Here is a 23185-nt window from a genome sequence, read left to right on the forward strand (position 1 = left end):
AGCAGGCAGCAACAATGGGGGACCAAGAAGCAGAAGCCGCTGCCACCAACATGCCTAACTCAAAGCCCACGGACGTGTTCCCGGCGTTTGAATAAGTTATTCAACTTCCCCGGGCCTGGCAATTTCAAAACCACAAGTGGGAACATCAGGAACAGAGCCTTTTTCAACGTGGTGTGGAAGCCAGGAGGCTTTTGCGAACCGGTGATGCAGTCAGGATGCGAACCTCTGACCTCTGATCAGCGGCGCCCGCGACTGCCCCGCGACTGCCTCACCTGCACGCCAGCACCTCGCTGGACACAACTCTCCTGATTCCAGTCTGCAAAAATGACAAGACCGAAGCCTGCAAAGGCCCCTGGAGAGGCTGCCACGGAGGCCGAATGCCCCTCTGGGGTCTGGCGGCCTGTGCTCCCCCTGGGCCCGAGGCGCCCTCAGTGGGCTCCCTGGTCACCTGGAGGACTGTGTTGGGACCAACCCTTGGCTGGTTCCAGCTGAGGCTCCTTCCTGCGGCTGACAGGCTCAGTGAGTTCAGGTGAGCTTAAGTCTGAGCCCGAGGAGCCTCAGGGAAGGGGGAGTCATTAGCGTTTACAGATGAGGGCGGGCAAGGCCAGAGGTCAGCCCCCCCACACCGACAAAGTGGTGACTCCATCTGTCCAGTTCTGTGGCCACGCCCTGAACCCCAGCAGCCACTCCGCAGAGGTCCCCCACGGAGCCCTCTCGGCCACCGGCACACAGAAGGGAGCGGCCCACACGCCGCTTGGGACCGGGGGAAGGCGGGTGAACCAGCCTCTCGGGGTGTCGGGAATGGGTTGGTATAAGCTACCTGATGCTGGGGACAGAACCTGATGCAGCATGATGGGGACTTAGGAGAATAACGAGTTATCTTTCCAAGTGTTTGGTAAGCCTGAAAAGTAAAATAAAAATTTCGGCGAACAGGGTTTTAGCCGTCGGTTCCCCACGGTGCTCAGATGGCATTATGGTCACCGGGCATCGGAAAGAAGACAAAATGCCAGGGGGGAGGGCGAGACGTAGGGGAGACAGGCGCAGATCCACAGCCCCCCCTGCCCCCCGCCGGGCAGCCTGAGTCCTGCCGACCCGACCGCCTCTGAAGGGTCTCGTCACCACTGTCCAGCATCACACAGTGACCCTCCCACTACTGACCCCACAGCAGCCCAGCAGCAAAGCACCAACGCTCAGAGTGTGGCCTTTGGGGACAGGCTCCCAGGACAAACTCCATGTCACCACGTGCCTGCTGAGCGACCACCGTGTCCTCAGCTGTGACACAGGGACAGTACCTGCACCTTTCCAAAAGGGCTCCACAAGACTTCACGACTGACGTGCAGGGCTGGCGGGCGGTGGGAGGGCTGCTGGACGGTCTGGCCCACCCACGGTCACGCCGGTCCCAGGGGCTGCACTCTCAGTGTCGCGCAGCAACCACTGGCCTTTGCAGTGTATTTAGGGCAGCGCTTCCTGTAGCCGTAGACCTCTAGGCCTGCTGGTTTGTTTCTGGCCTTGATGTCTTTACTGCTACGGATGTGAGGGGCCCCAGCTTCACGAGGTGGTGCCCAGGATGCAGAGGGGGGCGTTGTGCACTGAATGTTTGGGTGCCCTGCATTCGTGTGCTGGAGCCCTGATAACCCCCATGCGGCTGTGTTTGGAGACAGGGGCTGGGAGGAGGCAAGGGAGGTTAAATGAGGTATTATGGGTGGGGCTCGGATCCGATGGGGCTGCTGTCCTTACAGAAGAGGAAGACACTGGAACTCTCTCTCCACCACGTGAGAGCACAGCAAGAAGCCAGGAAGGGAGCCCTAACCGGGAACTGAATCGGCCGGCACCTTGATCCTGGACTTCCAGCCTCCAGAACTGAGGCCAATAAACGCCTGTGGTTGACCTTGCCCCGTCTGGGGGACCTTGTTATCGGCAGCCTGAGCTGATGGAGACCAGGGCCAGCTCCACCCTGCAGGTGCCGTGGGGCACAGACAGGGTCTTTAGCTGTAAAGAGCCTCTGGTCACAGCCCCAGTACGAATCAGTGGCCTTCACGTATCACTGCAAATTCACGGCTGTCACCAAACATGTGGATTCAACCAGGGCATTTTATATCTTCTGACTGCAGGACATTACCTGACTTCATGGAACATTCTAGCTCTTCCTATCTTGTGGATGTTTCCTCCCACTGCTTCTTGGCTCTTGGTGCTTTGCTGTCTCTGCAAGAGCCTCCTGACAGCAACAGGACTGCACCGGCACCCCTCCCACCACCTGCCTTGCCACGGAGCCCTGATCCTCTGGGATGTCACTCGCGGGAAAGGGCCCTCCTGCTTTGTCCCAGGAATTTGAGGAATAAACGTCCTATTTGCACTGGTGGAGATGCTGCCTGTCAGGACTGGTGGTGAAATAACCCCCAGTTGTCACTTTACTGCGTGGCACAGTCACTGGTTTTTGTTGCTCTTCGGAAAACAGGGTCGCTTCCAGTGGTTTAAAAAAAAACCTCACATATGCTTCATCAAGATGAAACATCATTAAAAAAATGAAACAAAATTGCCTATAGACATGACTGCAATGGCAGGAGTGAGAATTTTAAAATCACAAGTAATTTTTAAAAAAACAACAATCAGGTTACCTGAGACAGAGCGTTACATTCTATCCCCACTGTTGTTTTGTCTGTATTTTTGCTGTAGTGCCATCCTCATCAGTCTTGTGTTATTTCAGCCGCGTGGGGTCTGCCTTCCCGCTAGATTAGAGGCCTTTGATAGAACAGGAATCCGACTTTTATCTCCCACAGTCCTGGGAACACTGCTTGACACACAGAGAGCCCCAGAGTGCCCTGTGCCTTAAAGTTATCTGAACTGTCTTATGACCTTTTAAATGAGCTCTGGTTTTACACAGTGGGAAGCAGCTTGTGCATACGGCTTTTTCAGATCATGAGACATCGCACTCGCTTTAGTGTTGACATTTGCTGTATTTTGTATATAGAGTCTTCTACACTCCGCGGAGCCTTTGGCTGGCCACCACTTTCTTTTTCTCAATCAATAGTGTGTCCTGGCCCTAACTTTAGTTTTTGGGGAAAAAGCAATTAAGTAATATCTCTCAAATATTTATTGAGCATCTACTATGGTATCTCTGTAATGTTATAGAGTATGTGATTATTCTTCATTTCATTTTTGTATTTATAGAGGCATAGTTTGGCAATTTAGAATGAAAACATATTTCTCGTTGTCAGTTCAACCATCCCACGCCCTGACAGAAATCTCCCGGGCCGGCTCCAGGGCTTTTCCAGGTCTTTGTGCTAGCAGATCGCCGGTGCTGGATGGCTCCGCAGCAGTGTGGGTTTAGTTTCCGGTGGGCTTTCTCCATGCTCCTCAGCAGGGGTGCTACTGGCATTGTAGACAAAGTAAGTTTTCATTGTGTAGGAGTGCCCAGGACGTTGGCATCCCAGGCTGAAAACCACTGGAGGCGAGAGAAGGCCCAGCATTTGCAGCCGTAGTTCTGCGTCCCGAAGCCATGCTGTCAGCTTCTCTCAGGAGCTTCCGGCGACAGGGCCACAGGCTAACTCAGGCCTGGTCCAAGCCACCGAGTTAAATTACAGGCAAGTCATTTTCCCTGTCTGGGTGTCATCTTCAGATCAGATAACTGATTTTAAACAGTTATCTCCTAATTTCATTAAGACGGCCAGGATCAGCGTGAAGACACCGTGGCAGCCCCCGGAGGTCCTTGAGGAGAAGCCTGCAGGTAAGTCATCATGATTAAGTATTTGTCCTCCGGGGTCACTTGCATTAGATCATGTACATTAGAGACGATTTCTGTAAGAGTGGAACCCTGAGACGGAGTGATGTGTACTCTGGACCCCAGGTTGATGAAGTTCTGGATCAGTTGCAAATGACATTTAATTATTTGAAGCTTTAATCGTGTTACCACTGCTGTTCCCACTCTCTGAGGCCTCAGATAATTCTGTGAAGAAGTCAGGGCTCTGCAGCCGGGGGTGGCCTGCCTTGTCCCACTGGCCCCGGATAATCTGCTGCTGAAATCAGTGACCCCACCACAAAGCCATGACGACACAGGCAAGGCCGGGCCTGGGCTATGCTGGGTGAGTGCTTGTGCTTACACATCTTGTCAAAATCCCTGGCACAGAAGTGCACAACATCTACCTTTATTAACGTGAAAATCACGTCAGGATTTTAAGACTAGAATTCCCTTTTGTTTCACTTGCCATTTAAAGGCTCACCATCAGCCCAATGGCTCAAGAAAGCATGCACAATACCATCACGGAGGCTCGCCTTTGCCCACAGCCCGTGTTTTGTTTGGGGCAGAGTCCTGAGTGCGCCGCTAGGGTCCCGGTAGCCCGAAGCTGCTTCTCCCCACTGCCCCGGCTGCGGCTGCCCTCAGGGAGAGCAGACCTGGAGCGACTTCGGCTCCTACATTCAAGGCTGAGTGACACTCAGCCCGTTCCCTAGTCTGGCGAAGGGGGGAATAGTGCGGTCTGCTGTGCGGATTCCACGAGGCAGGGCCTGCCACGTGCCTGGCCTCTCCCAGGGCCCTCAAAGGCCCCCAGGATCTGGTGGCAATGATCACCGACACAGGCACTGCCTTGCACCGGCTCTTACCCTCCTCTGGGTCAAAGCCCACAGGGCGGGGGGTTGGCCGCAGTGCACATCCCACTCAGAGCAATGCTCGGTGAACCCCTCCCTGGCTTCCCAGGCCCAAGGAGGGGTGGACAGGCTGGCAGGGCTGCCCTCACCCGCCTCCCAGGCCTTGGCCCCCTGCATGCGCTCCGGTGCTTCCCAGCGGCTTTCTCGGGGAAGGCCCTGTCCCTGCTGTTCTCCTTGGGAAATTCCCCCTTGTCTTCTCTTTTTTAATTTGACATAATTCATATGCCATAAAATTCACACTTTAAAGTGTACAATTCAGTAGATTTGAGTACATTTATTTACAAGGTTGTGTCACCATCACTGCTGTATAAATCTAGACCATTTTCATTATTTCCAGAAGAAACCTGTGCCCATTAAGCAGTCGCCCCCTGCACCCCAGCACCCTCCTCCCCAGGCCGGGCAGGCACTAATCTGCTTCCTGTCACTAGGGCTTTGCCCGCCATTGCATACAGTGGAGTCACATAGTACGGGGCCTTTTGTGCCTGGCTCCGCTCACCCAGTACAGGGTTTGGAGGGTTCATCCACGTTGCAACCTTTATCAACACTCTGCTCCTTTCTGTGCTAAATAATACTCTGCTGTATGCACAGACCATGTTTTGTGTATCTATAAATCTATAAATGGGCACTTGGGTTTCCACTTTTTGGTTCTTATGAATAATGTTGCTGTGAAAAGTCCTGCAAATTTTTGTATGGGTGTTTTCATTTCTCTTAGGTATAGACATAGGAGAGGAACTGCTGGGTTAGATGGTAACTCTGGGTTTACCTTTTCGAGGAAGTGCCAGACTGTTTCCCAAAGTGGTTGCACCACTGAGCATTCCCACTAGCAGTGTCTGAGAGCTCCAATTTCTCCACATCCTCACCAACACCTGCCACAGCCATCCTAGAGGGTGTGAAATGGTATCTCTAGGTGTCTCTGATCCATATTTCCCTAAAAAGTAATGGTATTAGGCATCTTTTCATGTGCTTATTGGCCATTTCTGTATCTTCTTTGGTGAATTACCTATTCAGATTCTTGGTCATTTTTAAATTGGATTATTTGTCTTCTATTATTGAGTTGTAAGTGTTCTTTATATATTCTAGATAGCTAGACCCTTATTAGATATGATTTTTAAATGTTTCTTTGAAGCAATAAAAATTTTAATTTTGATTAAGTCCAATTTATCTATTTTTTTCTTTTACTGCTTGTACTTTAGGTATCCTATCTAAGAAACCATCACCTAATCCAAGGTTACAAAGATTTACTTCCATCTTTTCTTCTAAAAGTTTTATATTTTGTTTTTGTACTTAGGCCTTTGATCATTTTTGGAGTCAATTTTTACACATGGTGTGAGGTAGGGGTCTAACTTCACTCTTTTCCATGTGGATGTCCAGTTGTCTCAGCACTGTTTGTTGGAAGGACTATTCCTCCACATTGAATTGTCTTGGTATCTTTGTTGGAAATCAACTGACCACAGATGTAGGGACTCAATTCCGGACTCTCCGTCCTACTCCATTGATCCATGTGTCTATTCTCATGTCAGTATCACACAGTCTGGCATTACTGTGGTTTTGTTTTGTCAGGAAGTATGAGTCCTCCAACTTTGCTTTTCTGTTTCAACATTGTTTTGCCTATTTCAGAGTCTCCTACATTTCCCTATGAATTAGTGAATTAGGACCAGCTTCTCCATTTTTGCAAAAAAAAAAAAAAAAGAAAAAGAAAAAGCTGAGATTCTGAAAAGGATATTGTTGTGTCTGTACATCGATTTGGGGAGTACTGGTATCCTAGCAATGAGTGTTCCAATCCATGAACACAGCATCTTTGCATTTATTTAGGTCTCCTTTAATTTCTCTCAATGATGCTTTCTAGTTTTCAGTGTACAGGTTAAATGTATTCCTAAGTATGTTATTCTTTTTGATGCCATTGTCAATGGAATTGTCCTTAATTTTATTTTGATTGTTAACTGCTAGTGTATAGAAATACAACTGAGTTTTGTATATTGACTTGTATCCTTCAATCTTGTTGAACTTGTTTATCAGCTCCAATTGCTTCTTGTGGGTTCCTCAGGATTTTCTACATAGAAGATTATGTCACCTGCAAAGGGATAGTTTTACTTCTGCCTTTGGTTTCTTTTTCTTGCCTAATTCCCTGGCTTGAATCTCCATTGCAATACGAAATAGAAGTGGCGACATTCTTGTCTTCCTGAACTTAGTGGGGAAGCTTGAGAATTTCATAAAGTATGATGTTAGCTGTGGGTTTTCCATAGATGTCCTTTATCAGGTTCCGCAAATTTCCTTTTATTTCTAATTTTCTGAGTGGTTGTATCATGAAAGGGTATTGGATTTTGTCAAGTGCATTTTTTGCATCTCTTGGGAAGATCATGTCTTTTCTTGACCTCTTTATGCTATTAATGTGGTGCATCACATTGATTGATTTTTGTGTGTTGAACCAACCTTGCATTTCTGGGAAATTGTCACTTGATCATAGAGTATAAGAGTATAGAGTATAATCCTTTTGCAATGAGGCCAAAGAGATGCTTTCTGGCTGTAACACCTAGGATGGTATACTGGATTTACCAGGCCAGACTAGAGTCTGGTAAAGGAAGAATACAGAAAACTTGGGTCTCAAGAAGTGAGGAATGAAGTCCAGGGACTTGGGATGAGGCAGGAAGTCCACAGGCAGAGGTGTGGACATTGGTTTATACGTGGTGTAGACCAGAGCTCTTCGATCTTTAACATGCATATAAAGCACCCGAAACGTAACCAAGGAACAAAATCACCAAACCCTGCATGTTCTCACATATAAGTGGGAGCTAAGCAGTGGACATGCATGGTCATACAGAGTGACATAATAGGCACTGGAGACAGAATAGGGAGGGTATGAGGTGGGTACGGGATGAAAAATTACCAACTGGGTACAATGTACACTATTTGGGTGACAGGTGCACCAAAAGCCTAGACTTCTCCACTGTGCAATTCATCCATGTAACGAAAAACCATTTGTACCCCCTCAATCTGTTTAAATAATAATAAAAAAGGATCATCTAGAACAGTGGTCCTCAACCTTTCTGGCACCAGGGACTGTTTTCATGGAAGACAATTTTCCCATGGACCAGGGAGGGAGGGGATGATTCAAGTGCACTACGTTTATTGTGCACTTTACTTCTATTATTATTATACTGTAATATATAATGAAATAATTATACAACTCACCGTAGGTTGGGGACTCCTGGTCTAGAGAGTTGAAACACATCACAGGGCCCTACGCCAGCTGATTGGGTACGCTTGGGGTGGGCTCAAGAATACGCCTTCCCATGTGACCCTGATGCTGTAACTAACCTCTATATCCACACGAAGCAAAATAAACACACACCACATCTCCTATGTCAGCAGGACCTCCCCAGCCGCTGGGAGGGCATGGGCCGCTTGGCCCTCTTACTACCAGCATGTGTGACCAGGTACGAAACTGACTGCATTTTCCAGATAAAAAGGAGCCCAGGAAACTTCACAAATATTATTTTCTTTTAGCATTAACTCTACATGATTAAGGGGGTGGAAATAATGACTAGTTTCATCTTACAAATGAGAAATTACCCTGTTTTTAAAATCAAAATCACAGCTGACGCTGCCATGGAACCAGAACCAGAAACGCTCTGGCAGGCTCCATGTTTCGTCCTGCAGGTAGCAAATATGACCGTGAGGTCTCTGAAGTGCAGGCCCCACGTTTTCAAGAAGCAGTGACAGGCCAGTGACACGAGCCGGGGAGGCTTGGGCAGGAGCAGGCGCACGAGGTTATGTGGGAAGCTGGGGCTCGAACCCTGGGCCTGTTTTCTGTAGAAGGTGTTAGGATTAGCACCCAGGGCAGAGAATTAAGACTTTAGAATCATGGCTGTGTGACCTAAAAGAGGGTTTGCCACATGAATGCAAACTAAAACAAATGATGCTTTATTATTCCTATTTAAGTTACTATGAGTGCGCCTACGAGACTTTGTAAGTGGAAAGACACTGTGGTTGTATCATTGCACATAATAAGTTCACACTAATATACACGCAGATACACAATGGCCAAGGCAATAAAAACCAGGTGAGAGTGGGCCGGGAGGAGAGGGAAGGGACACTGACGAACATAACCGTTCTCCAGCCGTGGCGACTGACACGGCCTTTGGCCACGACACGCTGCGCTGAGACGGGCCAGGAGCAGCAGGCGGCCGAGGGGCATCTAGACTCAGACCCTGGTTCCCGCAGTCTGTCCCATGCTCCCGTGTGGCCCTGGCACACGACCGGAGGATCTCAACTCCTCCTCCTCCTCCTCTGGAAAGTGGGGACAACCACGACCGTGGGCCGGCTCCGTGCTAAGGAAAAGCACACTACGAACCTGTCTGCATCTCCCTCTCCTTCACTGTGAAGGACAAAGAGGAAGGTTCCTTAGAGGAGAGAGAGTTTCGAAATAATCAAAACACCACCTAAAGAAATGGCGCTTTGGAAAGTGCTCTACTGTTGGAGAAATCAAAATAGAGGCAGCACTTATGGGCCCATATTATATAATTCAAGCCGGAAAAGGTTAATCTTTCTATTCCATTCCTCCATATACTCTCACAAGCAGGAACAGGCTCTAACACGGTTCAGGGCACCTAGCAGACAGCTGATACTTGCTGAGGACCTGCACTCTCCTCCACCAGTGGCAATAAAAATTCTTAAAAATCAGAAACTCCTTAATTGTCAGCATGGCTACATTTCAGCGAGTAAATGATCTTCAACCCGAGACAGCTCTCTGGCAGCAATGCTGGCTCCCAGCACACACCGGTTTCCTGCAGGATCAAATAAACACCCGGAGTTCGTGTGCGGCAGGCAGCATAACAACTGCTAGCACCATTTTGCCCACCTGGTTCAAAGGCACGTGTAAGTACAGTTATCCTTTAAAAAGAGGGTCCCATTATGCTTAACCTTATGGAGAGTCTTCTTAAAATCACCTTTCTTATAATTAGAGCTGGTCTATACGGAGAACTTAATCCAAAAGTGTCGCAGCTGAGCGTGAATTCCCACCAAGCTTGCCGACTACGGTTTACTAGATGAATTGCTGTATCCGTTGTCAGCTGTAATCTATAGGTATTATTTTTAAGGCAGTGCTAATGTACTTCTCATTTGTACATTTTCCTAATTGGCTTAATATTTATGGTAGAATATTTCTGATCTGGGCCCAGAGCTCTAGTAAACGCACGCATATTTAGCAATGTGCTAATGAGGACCATCCAGTCATGAAAGGTTGCTAAGTGAGTTATGGTTCTCTCAGTCTGATTCCAGCTTGGCGTGCTAAGAGAAGTTGCTAAAATATCTTAAGTAAAAGCCGAGGTCCCCGAGCAGCTGTTGCGTTTGCAGAGCCGAGGATGTATAAACTTTATTGGCAGTAAATGTCACTCCTGTGTTGTGAGCACACGGCCTGCCTGCAAACCCACAGCTCCTTGGAGGAGTCTGCCACTGCCGTGGCTTGGGCAGGACACAGGCCCCGCCCGGACGGGAAACCAGGAGGGTGGACCCGCTCTGTAGCTGGGTCCAGGGCATGCCCGTTGACAGGCATGCCACGGTGACAGAAATTCACTTTGAGTTGCAATTAGTGGCACTGTCATTTTCGGGTGCTCCTGCCAATTAATTAAGCCTGTCAAACAGAAAAACCACAGCGTTCACATGATAATTTATATTGGAAGAGACGAGCCTCACGGAGCACACGGCTCCCTCCACAAACAGAATTCACCCTCAGAGCACTCAAACACACACATGGACATAAATAAAACCTAACAAAAAGTGTACGTGTGGGTGTTGGGGGGGTGGCGCTGCACAGAGAAGAAGAAAGTTAAACTGTCCTTGTTATAATTGTTAACTCTGATCGCCAGAGTAGAAGACAGGCTGATTAAAACTCCAAACGAGCCCCCAGCTCCCTGAACCCTCTGCGTCCGGGATGATAGAATCAGAGGAGTTTATTCATACCATTAAGCCCCAGAGAACTTAATTGAAAGAAGAGCACAGCCCGGACCTTGACAAGCGGGAGGTCACAGTAATTGCTGCCGGACATATTTAACATTAAGATAATCAGGCCATTAATTACCCTTTGGATCATTAAATCAGCCAGTTGCAAAATGAAATTTCTGCCTCTATTACTCACTTGAGAGACCACAGGGGTGGCCTTTAATTTATCAGTGAGCTTGAGATACAAAGGCTGGGGCTGGGGGAGGGCTGGCGGGGAGGGGGCCGCGCTTGGCGGTGGCGGCGGGGGCAGGGCATCAATCCGCCATGCTCGGTGATCGTGGCAAATTAACTAGGTAAGATAACCTCCGCTTCCAAAGGCAGGAGCTGGGGGTATGTAAATAGATGAGGGCAGACAGGGAGATCAGAGTCTGCACACCACTTAGCAGGATAATAAAGGAAATCATCCTTGATTATCAGTGCTAATTTGGACACTGCCGGTAGCTTGTTATGCGTGTTCTGAGTAGCATTTAATTAATTCAATTGCTTGTTAATGAGGGAAGTGACATGTGGGGAGCAGATGCCACCCAACTGCAGATGGACTGGTCATCACAGCAAAGCCCTTTTTTATTTTTTTCCCCTATTTCTCCCCCTCCCCGTTTTTTTTTTTTAAAGAAAGAAAATAGGAAAAGGTGTCAAGCATAGAGGAACACTCAAAAGAGACAAAACATTGACCTCAGCAGGCCAAGAACTGTTGAAAAATAATAAGATGAGACAATCCTGGGGCTGTGTGGGCAGTCATGTCCCCTGAGGCCACATTTGGAACAGTGCATCTTTATGCCAGAAATTTGAGCCTGAGATTACTATATTGTGATCTTATGATCAAACCTAACAAGACAAAGACACAGCCAAGTGGTACTGCTTTTAATATCTCAGAGATAGCTGTAGGGATCCAATTATTTTCAGTTTGGATACATTTCCCCTTTATCAATATCTCCATGTGCATAAATAAGATGAAAGTGGAGTTCCGGAATCAAAAAGGGACGGAACTCACATCACTGGGCAGACTTGCTCCATCTGGAAGTGCGCAGCCAGTCTCTCCCACGCAGGTTTCTGATGTCGGCCCCACATCTTCCTATCGGAGGCGACATCTTTTTATAGGTTGGAGGCAAGAAGGGAGTTTAGGCATGGAGATGAACTTACAAATAAAGAAGAAAAAAGAAAAAGGATGCTAAAAAAGGGGAAAGAATGTGTACTAAATCAGCAAACTCGGTTCCCTTCCAAGAGGCATCAAAGAGGGAATGGGTGACTTCAGTTGTGCTTAGAGCTTCTCTCGAGAGCCCTTTCACGGAATTGGAAACACAGTTCCCCACTCCCGGCTCCTTTGATTGCCTGGCCCACCTCAGCAGGCTCCCGAGCCGCCACGTAAACAGGCTGCACGCACGGAAACGCAAACAGCGGCTAGTCCTTGCAGCACCCGGCAGGCCGGATGCCTTGACCCTGGGACTCAGAGGTGGGGGACGAAGGGAGAACAGCACAGCTAGGAGGGTGCGGTTTCCGCCAAGAGGCACATGGGCGGCACCAGAGGGCTCTGCCCGTCCTGTGGGACATTGTGTTCTGCACAGTCGATCCAAAAAGCTTCTGAGCGAAGCGGGATGACGATAAGGAACAATGGCCGCAGGGCTGCCACGGAGCCTGGCAACACCGCAGTGTGGCAAGGTGGGGAGGACACACACCAGGTTTGCTGAGATGGCTTCGCTGGTGCTGCACATGTCAGAGCCCCAGTTTCGCTCATGAACACGTCAGGGATTCCGATGCCCTGATATTACCAGAGCACCTAACATGGGTTCCAGTTCCCGCTTTCACTCATCGCTTGTCCGATCAGTCATTCACTCAAGCCACATTCCCTTGACCGTTTTACCGTCTTTACCTCTGAGCTGATTATTCTCGCATTTGAAAGGGTCACCAAGGAGTTCGGCGACTTCTCCCTACAGGGACACCGTGTGTCCTGACTCTGGAACCCACAGGTGCTGCCAGGCCCAGCTGCTGGACTTTCTACAGCACGCTATGGTATGGAACACGCAATACACAAACGCACACGCTGCGTGTCGCCAGGTCCTGATCCCACTGACAGCAAAATGCCCCCTCCTTAAACCCCTAAAATCTAGTTAATTCTGTCCACCGTCACTACCTCTACACCACTTCTACATCCTCCCTTCAAATCAATATTTTAAGTGTGTGCTTAAATAGTATCAATAGCAATTAGACAGGGGAATTCTGATTCCACCCCAGATGTAGTTAATTGTTACGGCATCGATCTCTCCCCTAACGTGCTTCTTTCTCCAAATTAAACCCCCATTACAGCGGGGGGGGGGCGCGAAGGGCACCCTCTCCCCTCCTCCTGCGACAATAAATTTCATATCGAATGTGCTGAAAAAAAATGGCAGTTGTTGCAGAATCCATCCAAAAAGTTTTTTTTTTTTTCCTCTTCCTAGGAGTAATTAAAAGATGCTTTTCTTGACTAATGATTCCCCTGTTTAGGAATGGGAAGTCAATACTGCTTCAGCCGCCGTCAGCTTCCATTGATCACAGCGCTGCTCAAGTTTGAACGGCAGTTCTCAGGGTGGCTGAGAATCGCTGGAACCAATTATAAGCCGTCCGAGGCTGCCCTAATCAGGGGTGCAGGGACAACAGGCAGAAGGCCAGCCAGCTGTTCAAAGGCGCCCGTCTCCCTAACTGGCCTGCAGGTCTGGGTGACTCCAATACATGGCGGTTTGGGGGAACTGGTTGTTTCTTTGGACGAAGATCTGCTGTGTTCTACTTCCCCATGGTCGTGTGTGTGTGTGTGTGTGTGTGTGTGTGTGTGTGAGTGAGTGTGTGTTTGGGGGCATGGCACATCTCTAATTATATTCCACTGTCAGAATGAATCTTCTGAACAAGATGGAATGGGCTAGAGCTCCTTGGGAAAACAGCTGGGCCTTTTTCCCAAGAATTAGACTGAATATACTGCACTTGGCTTTTCCTTCGATAGAGATAAAAATTTATTAAAATATTTCTCTTTGGTATTACCTCAGGGCCACATTAAAAGAAACTTCCAGCTGTTTCTACTAACAATCCCAGGTTCTGCAGCGAGACCAGAGGGTGGGGGAGGGGTGGGAGTGCTCAGAGAGGCCCCATCCGACTGGAGATCCATTCTCACACCACGGACGCAATTCCTCACGGCAATGCCGGCCTGGACTTTCCGTTCTTCGTTTCTGTTTAAGGAGAGTGAGGGAGGTGGTGAAGGTGACAGTGCGTGAATTACTACTATACAATTAGGCCGAGTTGCTTTTGGCTGTTGACAGTGTATCCAGGGCTCCCATATGTTCCACCAGGACCACAGCCTCTCAAACTGGTCTCCTGCCTCTTGTCTCTGTCCCTTGCAGCGACCTTGCTGGCTGCCTTTAGTCCTCTAGCGAACAGGCAGCGATCAGGACACATCAACAGACCAAGCCACTCCCCCTCCACCCACCCCAGGCTCAAAGGCCCTCCCAGGGCCTCACCCAGCCCAGCTGCTCCTCATTCACAGAGGGTCCAGCCCCACAGTGAGGGACTTGCTGACGTGCCTACGTTCCCCCCAGCTGTTCCACTATGTTCCTGTCTTTGCCTAGGCCGTGCCCATCCTTCAGGATGCTTCCGCTCCCCGCACCTTGGAAATCACCCCCTATTGCAGAGTCCAGCTCGGACGCCACTTCTGCAGTGACACATACCCACCGTAAGCGTCCCTCCGCTCTCTGAATTCTACCAAGCCCTGGCAGCCTCCTCTGGCCCTGAGAACGTTCACCAATCACTGTAGAGTTTATAATCATCACTTCTCGTTTCTTCCCTATGATAAATCGCTCAAAGAATATTTGCTGATTTTAATTAAAAACAAAACTCCCTGAGAGAATTACTGAAGGGCGCAAAGAAACATTCGATTCTTATATGTGTTTACCTTCTTAAAAGAGGAGGGAATTCGGAAACCCAACAGTGACCTTTGGAAATGGCTGGTAACCACATCACCACCACCACTGGGAGGGGAATGACCACTCAGAACTGCTGTTTAGGAAGGCCAGTGTGACAGAGAAAGGACGGAATATAACCGCAATCCCTCCATCCGTGAGAAAGCCAGACTCTGAAATATGTCTCTTAAATGTAAATATGTGATGTACGTAAGACCAGATGGAAGAGAAAGTTGTGCACCCAAGAGCTTAACTCAAACATACAAATTAGCACCGTAAAATCCCTGTGCACAATCTTCACTTATGAATGAAGATGAAATTAACATAAAATATCTATCAGATAGTTAAAAAATTAACCTACATCATCGTTTTTAATCGTTCTAGTTTCTAATAGATTGAACAAGCTTTTCTAATTCATGACATTAAAAATAAGGTATGTGTTTCTTTTGTACATAAATAATAAGATACATAAAATTAATTTTTTCTAACTTATTTCAGTGTTTCTTGCATTCCTACATTAAAATCAATGTAATCTCCAATCATTTTTCATTTTCAGACCCAAACATCCTTCAGCGAGGCTACATCTATGAAGGAAAGATATTAAAATATGAATTCACCTTTTCAGAATGCTCATAGTTGATGACTCAGCTGATTTCTATGTTAGTGTTAAACAAATCAAGAGAAATAATTTTTAAAGTGTATCGCTTCTAAAGTCAGTTTGTGAGAAAGTGACCCATATTTCCATTATACAGTATAACTTGTAAAGAGCTTGCACATAAAACCCACACAATTTTAAACAAATACACTCTGTGCACCTCTCCCTACAAGGTACCTAATAAAGAGCAAGATTAATAATCCATCAGCCTCATTCTCTGAAGTGAACCAAAGGTGGCACCACAAATTCATTTTTCAGTGTTAATGAATTAGAGTCCACCAACTCTTCTCAGCGGCAGAGACCGGTTTCCGTGGCTTAGCCAGAACATCACCACTGAACTTGCATTTGATCCCATCCCCAGCAAAACAAACCAGGGCCATTTTAAAACGTGCTAATGATGGGAGACATCTCCTCTCCCTTCATCTCTTCACACACCTGGGAGGTGAACACGAAAGCAAACCTCAAACCCCCTCCTGCGTGGGAGACAGAGCACACGCAGCACCTGAGCGGCCCGGGAGCCGCGTGCCTTAGACAACTACAGAGATGAAACAGCCCGTCCCGCCGCTATGAAATACGCCTTCTCCGAAGACACGCCATTTTATCACCTCTTAGGAGCATTAAATATGTATGTGTACTCAAAAACGGTTTATAATAGCTGTAAATGAAAAATGAGAAACTAAATGGCCTCAAAATAAATGCGTTTTTTACACTGGGTAACAATTAACATTAATGAGGAGTCACCATACATTATGCCGAACTTGGTTGATTAAATGTGTTAGAGATATATTTTACAAAATAAAATATATTTTGTTACCATAAAAATCACTTGTTGGGGGGTGTGGAACCAACGGAACAGATGCTTATCAAAGATATAAGAATAACAAAATTAAAGAATCAAAAATTCATAATTAGTGTTAACAGCACAGCTTATGCCTATTAGAAATGTATTAATTAAAGCAATATATTCATAAGGTTAGAAGCTTAATACATTTCTAAGAGGGGGAAAGAAATCCCCAAGGCCTAAAAACAAACATAAAAAATTAAGGACTTTGAATTATCCACGTCTGCTTACGACCCATTTTAAATATAGACATTTCCACGCTGGGCTAATCGGCATTGCTACAGGTTGCCAGGGCCACTCCCACTGTGGCTGTCCATTAAGGTCATTCCTAGTTGTCTAACTGGTGGCAAAACGCATCTGGAGTGACACATCTTCCAGTGTTCCTACCTTGTGGAGTCTAAGGAGGGCTTCGTCCGCCCCTGGCTGCCCTCTTCCCAGACGCTGTTCGCCAGCTCATTCCCGATGGACGACATCACCTTGATGAGCTCGATCGGCCAGTCGTCGAGGTCCAGAGATCGCACTCGGGAAAGGTGGGTGCCGAGATTCCGGTGGATCCCCGAGCACTCGATGCACATGAGGGCTCCCAAGTTCAGACTGGCCCAGTTGGGATCTACGGGAAGAGGAACGGAAGGCACAATGCCATCAGACCATCATCACTCATTCCAGCTGTCCCCAGAAACAAAACCACCCCTCAGTCCAACTCCACATCTGGCGAGCCCTCCCCAGAACCGCACGGCCAGCACTCAGTGCTGTTCGAGGTATCTTGAAAGATTTGGCGGTTGGTAGTAATGTAAAAAAAAGAGTGTGGCTTAAGCCAGAGCCTTGGGATTTGCCACCCAGCAAACAGCTGCAGGTGTGGGTTTGGGTAGAAAGGTGCACTTCCCACACCCCGACAGCAGCATTTGCCTCGACAGCGCCGATGCATGTGAAAACAGCCCCATGGGACTCAGCATCTATCGTGGGCAGCTGCTGGTGGGAGAGAGCGGGAAGGGGTGCTGAGGGCAGCTGGGTGACACCCTGGCTCTGGCCGTTCCCCAAGCCATAGTGTCCCTCAAAACCACCTCCACAGCCATGAGCACATCCAAGTTTTTATGAGGCGCACAATGGGCATGTCCGCGAATTTCAAAGGCAGAGGAGGCACGGCGCAATGAAGAACATGGTTTTCAGCGCTCTTATTTGAGGAACTCATGCCCAGCTCTCCATCCTTCCCTGCTGGCAATGGTGGGCGGGGTCCCCCAACCCCGACTCGCAGAATGAGTGGTGCTGTGGTTCAGGCTGTCGTATTAGACAGGCCCACGACTGTGCAGGACGACAAAGGAGTTGAGAGAATGTCATCGGGAACCTGGAACTGGACCATTTCCTGTGTGAAACCAGCTGGCATCATCAGAGGACCAAGAACTGGGGCTCAGGGCTGACCCCGTGCTAGAATCTACAGCTGATCTGCAAAGATGGGGTTGCCCTCGACAGTCAGTGGCTTTGCCCACGGACAGGAGCGAACAAGGCTTACCCTGCAGGGGCAGTCAGTGCTGACTCCAGGCGCACTTGAGTCCACAAAACACCAGGTAGCTGATGTCACATGTGACTCACTGGGAGAGACATCCTTTGTTCCACAAATGGCAGATGACTGGGAATAGCCTAATGCCAGTTCATCAGAAATCAGAAAACCAGCCATCATTTAACATCTGAGAAATATTTAAGGAGGAGGGAGGCGTGGCAAACAGCTTGCACGAACCCCTCCTTCCTACGGCTCTCGCCTGGCGTCCACACCCCGCACAGCCAGCTTCTCCTCCAGCCCCCTGCTGCTGCCCCTTGTGGTCACACACAGCCTGGCCCCCACCTCCACCCGACCACAGACACAGAGACACGGGCAGCGAGGCACCAGCCCCTCCAGGGCCAAACCCGGGGCACCCTCTGGCCGTCATGTCACTTGGCCTCTGGTGGTGCCTGCTGCCTCCCTCCCTCCTCACAACACTGACTTGACCCCTCTGAGGCCCACGGCCTCTCTGGCTCTTTCTCCCTCTTCTGGTTGCTCCATCCTGATCTCTCCCCCAGCTCTTCCTCCGGAATCTGCCCCTTACTCAGGGTCCTGCAGGGTCCTGTCTTCTGCCTCCATACTTCCTTGCAGGCACACTCCACCCACCCCCAGCTTTGCTCACTCCCCCAGTGCTAACAGCTGCCCGTTGCTCCAGCTCCTCCTCACTCCCGAGCTACAATAACTGTCACATGCGTTTCTGTCTGGGCACCTCGCAGATGCCCGTCCACACTTCGCCCTGCACTCTCCTGCCAGCAAACGGCACCAGCGCTCACCCAGCTAGTCCAGCCAGGGCCCTGGGAACCCACCTGAGTTCTTCCGTCTTCCCACGTCCGACCACAGCGCTCTCTCTCTCTCAAATCCAACCCTTTCGTCTTGCACCTACTGCGCCCTCCCTGGTCCTCGCCACTTTCACAACAGGGGTGCAAAAGCCTCACCTCCCACCTCCCTGCAGACCACTCTCCACACAGCGGCCAGGGGCCTGTCACACACAGTACATCTGACCATATCATGTCCCTGCTCAAAAGCCACCCATGGCTGCCATATACCATTCAGATCCAGTCCAAAATGCCTCCCGGCAAGACTGGAACCAAACCCCTTCCTCACCTTGCCTCATGTGAGCACCGGCAGTCCCTCGACCCCCCTGTGCACGATGCCCCTCCTCTGTCTGGACCCCGGCCCTCTGCCCGGCCCACTTCTACTCGTCTCCTGGCCTCAGCTGAAGTCTTCCTCCCTACAACGTCCTCCTCGCCCGCCGCCTGCCCCACGCAGAGCAGCAAGGTCCCCTGCTGATGGTCCCTTGGCAGCCGTGCTCTGCCCGGGAGACCCGACGTGCTGTGCTCCCTGAGGAGGGCAGCCCGGCTGTGAGGCCGTGCTCCCGTTTGCTCTGTCTCCTCAGGACCTGCCACGGCACGTGGTTTTCAGGTGCCTGAAAGAGTGGCTTGACTAAGGCGGGGGACACACGCAAGGGGCCAGTGGGAAGCCAGGGTGGCCAGCGTGGGGCAAGGCTTACTGGGAAGCGGCAAAGGGCGTCTGTCTGACCGTGGGGCTGTCCCCGCGATGTCAGCGCCATCAGCCAAGGCCACGTGTCCACTCGCGCCAACACCTGGAAGCGCTCAGACCTACACTGGGGGACCGACCTTCTAAGAGGGGTGTGGGCCCTGTGGTTGGTGCTGGTGTTCGAGGTGTGGGGAGGCCCACGTGTCACATGAGAATTCCCGAGAGGTATCAGTACAGACACAGGGGACATGGGGCCTGTGTACTTTCAGCTAAGTCAATGCTGAACTCAGTGTCCTCCACCGCCCCGCACCCCCCCTGCACCCCGTCTCCTCCCTGACGTCCCCACTGCAGCCCATCGTGGAGTGCTGTGGTGAACGCTCGCACACGCTGTCCCCACTGTCACTGCTTACACCGGGATCCTACTGCCGTTCCTCTGAACTGCTGCAAGAACCTCTCATTTGGTTCCGACCCCCACCCCCAGGCTCCACGCAGCTGTGGGTTATGGTCCGGACACGGCGGCCCAGTCACGCGGACCCTTGTTCAGAGCTCAGTGCAGGCCTCGACGGTCCTGGCCCAGATGTGAAGGTGGACACTCATGCATGGGACGTGCTCGAGTGACAGGACTCAGCTGCCCAAGAAAGCAAATGTGTGGAGGGGAGGGCAGCGCTGCCATGTCACCACTGCGTTACCTAAGCCTCACCAGCAGCAATTTCCCCTCCACACCTCGAATTTGGGATGCTCCGTCGTGTCTCGGCACCGGGGCTGAGAACCTCAGCCTGGCTGGCCCCAGCCCCCTAGCACGGCCCCAAAGCTCTGGAGCGTCTCCTGTCTCCCTCTCTGGCTCCAGCCCCTCTCCTGTGCAGTGACCCCACAGCCCTGGGGGCCCTGCCCCCTGGGGCCTCCATGCGGGGCGTGTGCTGTCACCTGCCTTTCTGCCTCTGCCTACCCCTTGCAAGTCTCCCTCCCTCTCTGGGCCTCAGCTCCCCCTGAGAAATGAGGCCAATAACTCCCCCTCAAGGGCTTGTCACGAGGACTAAAAGCTACGAGGCACTTAGAGCAGCGACTGTCACACGGGAAGTACAGTGTTAGGTGTTGGCCGTAATTACACCTGTTCCTTCACGTGTTCAGCCAGTGTCAACGCACCAGCTTCTGGGGATACAGCAGCGAACAGAAACGCAGAAATCGCAGCCCACGGAAATGCAGGATAAGGGCCCTACAGGGGCAGAGCAACAAGAAAGAAGAAAACCTTACGATACATCAAAGCCTGGGGCCACCGGGGAGCAGAACACAGGGATGTGCAATGTCACACCTGGCAGCCAGGGAAGGCTCTGAGAGGTGGCACTGGGGCAGGGACCCCGAGGATATTGGGACGGAGATCACACCTATGGGTCGGGCTGAAGAAATGAGAGGCTGGACGTGCTCCTACTGTAGGCTTTGCGGGGCTGCCGTGGAGGTGGGGTGCCAGTCCCCGCCTGTGTCAGGCTTGGGGCCCACGGCCTGACACAGACAATGTGTGTAACGAATGGAACCTTGTCATCTCCTTTTTCTCCCGAATTGTCAAACTCCGCCCTTGACCCCGTACACCTGTCCATGTGATGTGGTCTCATGCTAAACAAACCGTCCCCACAGCCTCCCCTGAACGGGCCTCCCTGTCCCACGGCCTCCTCTCCACCCTCACCCCAGACAGGACCTGCGACCTCCAATTTGCCACATACCGTGGTCCCTGTAAGCCACGGACTCGTTCCTTTTAAAGGAATCTTCGGACGCACGGTGGAAAAAATTGCAGATGTTTCCCTTGATGGAGGTCCTAATATGTCTCAGATTTTGTGCTTCTAAGAAAGCTCTTACTTTGAAAACTTTTTGATAAACACACACTTCAAATAACTGCTTCTCTCTTCTAACTCCATTCCGCCACACATTTGGAGTAAAATTTAGAAATTCAAACAAAAGAAGATACTTTAAAGAAGTACCTCAAGATCCTGGGAGATAAAACCCGTCCCCGGCCCGCAGGACAGACCTCTGTGGGGGCCGCAGATGGACTCTGGGTCTCTCCCCTGCCCCCTGCCCTGCCCCTGAGCGGGCTTGGAGCGGCGCTTCCCTCCCTCCCTTACCTGGGAAGCCTCCCTCCTGGGGGGACCAGCCCTCCTCTCCCTGCCTCTCCCTGCCAGGCTCTCCCTGAGCACAGCTCAGAAGCTCCTCCTTGCTCTGAGACGCTAAGGACTTCCCTGTGCTTACAGGGGAGGAACAAACTTCAACACCCTTCGCTTCGCACCTGCAGCCCATTGGCTTCAACCGGTTTCCCGCCCGAGCATCTGCTCCCTTACTCAGGACGGGGCCTCCAGCCACCCGCTGCACTGTCCTACCCGCCTCCGGGGCCCCACTCCCAGCTCAGCCCCACGTGAACCCTGCTCGGAGTCATGCCGCACACACGTGCCCCGATGGGCCTTCTGGGCGGTGCCTGGCCTCACGGTCACAGGGCCAGTGCGTGCCCAGTGGGCTGTAGGCTGCATGCTGCAGATGCGGCTTGCGCGGAGGCTACTACGTTACCATAAATTCAAACAAAAATACTTTAATTCCTTAAAAGGCGTTAACCCTCATCCGCCAAACAAGACAGACGTGGACCCGCTGGGATAGTGGCCAGGTGGGGCCATCCCTCTCCCGCCCCGAGCCCGTGCCCTGCTGCCACGCACTTACTCTGGGTCTCGCAGTCCACGCAGTGGGAGTTCCCGCGGATGTTTCGGATCGACTGCAGGGCCATGGCCTCACTCTGGCTTGTCAGTCGGGACTGGGCATAGAGCAAGACACACAAATGTAAGGTCTGAGAACCCCGGGAGAAACGTACATAGCTATTAATAACGTCAGGGAAAGATCAAGCAGGTCGTGAGCAAATGCAGGGTGAGGGCGCTTCTCAGTCACGCCTCCTGCTGCCTTCAGGGCGGAGCGTAACCGAGGGAGAGCTCATCCCGCACCGGGGAATGTCACGTGTCAGGATCCATCAGCTGAGACGGACTCTGCCAGAAATGGGCAGAGAGGTAGGTTCTGGATGATTTGTGAATGAACAGGAGACCCACCGCCACCTGGAGAAGGTAATTGGTTAACGTCCCTTTACTGCCACGTGTCTACTTGGTATGAAGATTAAAGAATGAGAAAGAAATAATCTGTTTATAAGTCAAGGGTCAGGGCTTAATCAGCAATGCAAGACATATCTCATGGCTCCTCGTCAGAAAACCCTACTCACACCACACATCTCGGCCAGGAGAGTCACTTGTCATTTGAAGACTATCTCAGTTGCCACAGCAACAAAGTCACTCGCGGGAGTGGGGGCAGAAAGAAATGTGAGTGGGCTGGGGGCACTGATTCTTAAACTTAGACTTCACGGTCTTTAAAAAGGATTTTAAAAACACATGGTTATTGCAGTAGGTTTAGAAAACAGAGGGAAAAAGAACATAAAAATTTAAAAACTATGATATGGCCATCCCTAGTAGAGCATTATTAAAATTTTGATATCTGTTCTTTTAGTCTTTTTCTAAGCACATCTACACATATACATGTATTTTAAAAAAACCAGCATGACGTATATTGCTGCTTGGGAATCTGCCCTTTTCGTCCAATAGTATCTGTTTATCACTCAATGCCATCGCAGTGTCTGGCTGCATCATTTTAGATGGCTGCATAGTATTCCACTTGGTGATGACCTACTGGCCAAGCTCTCTCTGATGGGCATTTAGGTCGCTTCCAATTTTCCTCTATCATAAATAGTAAGGAACTGCTCTACTTTCACACACATTCATGCTTATTTACTAAGGATGGATCCTTGGAAGGAGAGGTGCTAGGTGAAAGGATAGGTACAGTTTTTAAGGTTTATTTATTAAATATGAATTTAATATTATGATCAAAACAAAAATTGATCAATTTCAGAGGACACTTAGAATAAGCTTGATTTTTATGTAAGAATTCTTCCTAAACTGAACTATCTCATCAAATTATTTGATGGGAAACAATTTATTATTTACTACCTAGCAGCACACTTATTAATTACTACCGTCTACTTAGCATCAGGCATTATTGGGTTTTAATTCCTTTTAGTTAGATACCCAAGTATT

At 50.0% G+C, this 23185-nt stretch overlaps 1 protein-coding gene across 4 annotated transcripts in view; it reads right to left on the minus strand.

Annotated features, from left to right (window-relative positions):
- The window catches only part of AGAP1 (ArfGAP with GTPase domain, ankyrin repeat and PH domain 1), a 507675-nt gene that overhangs the window by 40554 nt on the left and 443936 nt on the right, over positions 1-23185 (minus strand). For all 4 annotated transcript variants that reach the window (XM_045560337.1, XM_045560338.1, XM_045560336.1 and 1 more), the window contains 2 exons: positions 21777-21867; positions 16439-16661 (listed from right to left, as the gene is read on the minus strand). In XM_045560337.1, coding sequence (XP_045416293.1) covers positions 16439-16661; positions 21777-21867 — 314 coding nt within the window. The remainder of the gene's footprint in view (positions 1-16438; positions 16662-21776; positions 21868-23185) is intronic.

This window comes from Lemur catta, chromosome 8 (assembly GCF_020740605.2).
Source record: "Lemur catta isolate mLemCat1 chromosome 8, mLemCat1.pri, whole genome shotgun sequence".
Lineage (NCBI taxonomy): Eukaryota > Metazoa > Chordata > Mammalia > Primates > Lemuridae > Lemur > Lemur catta.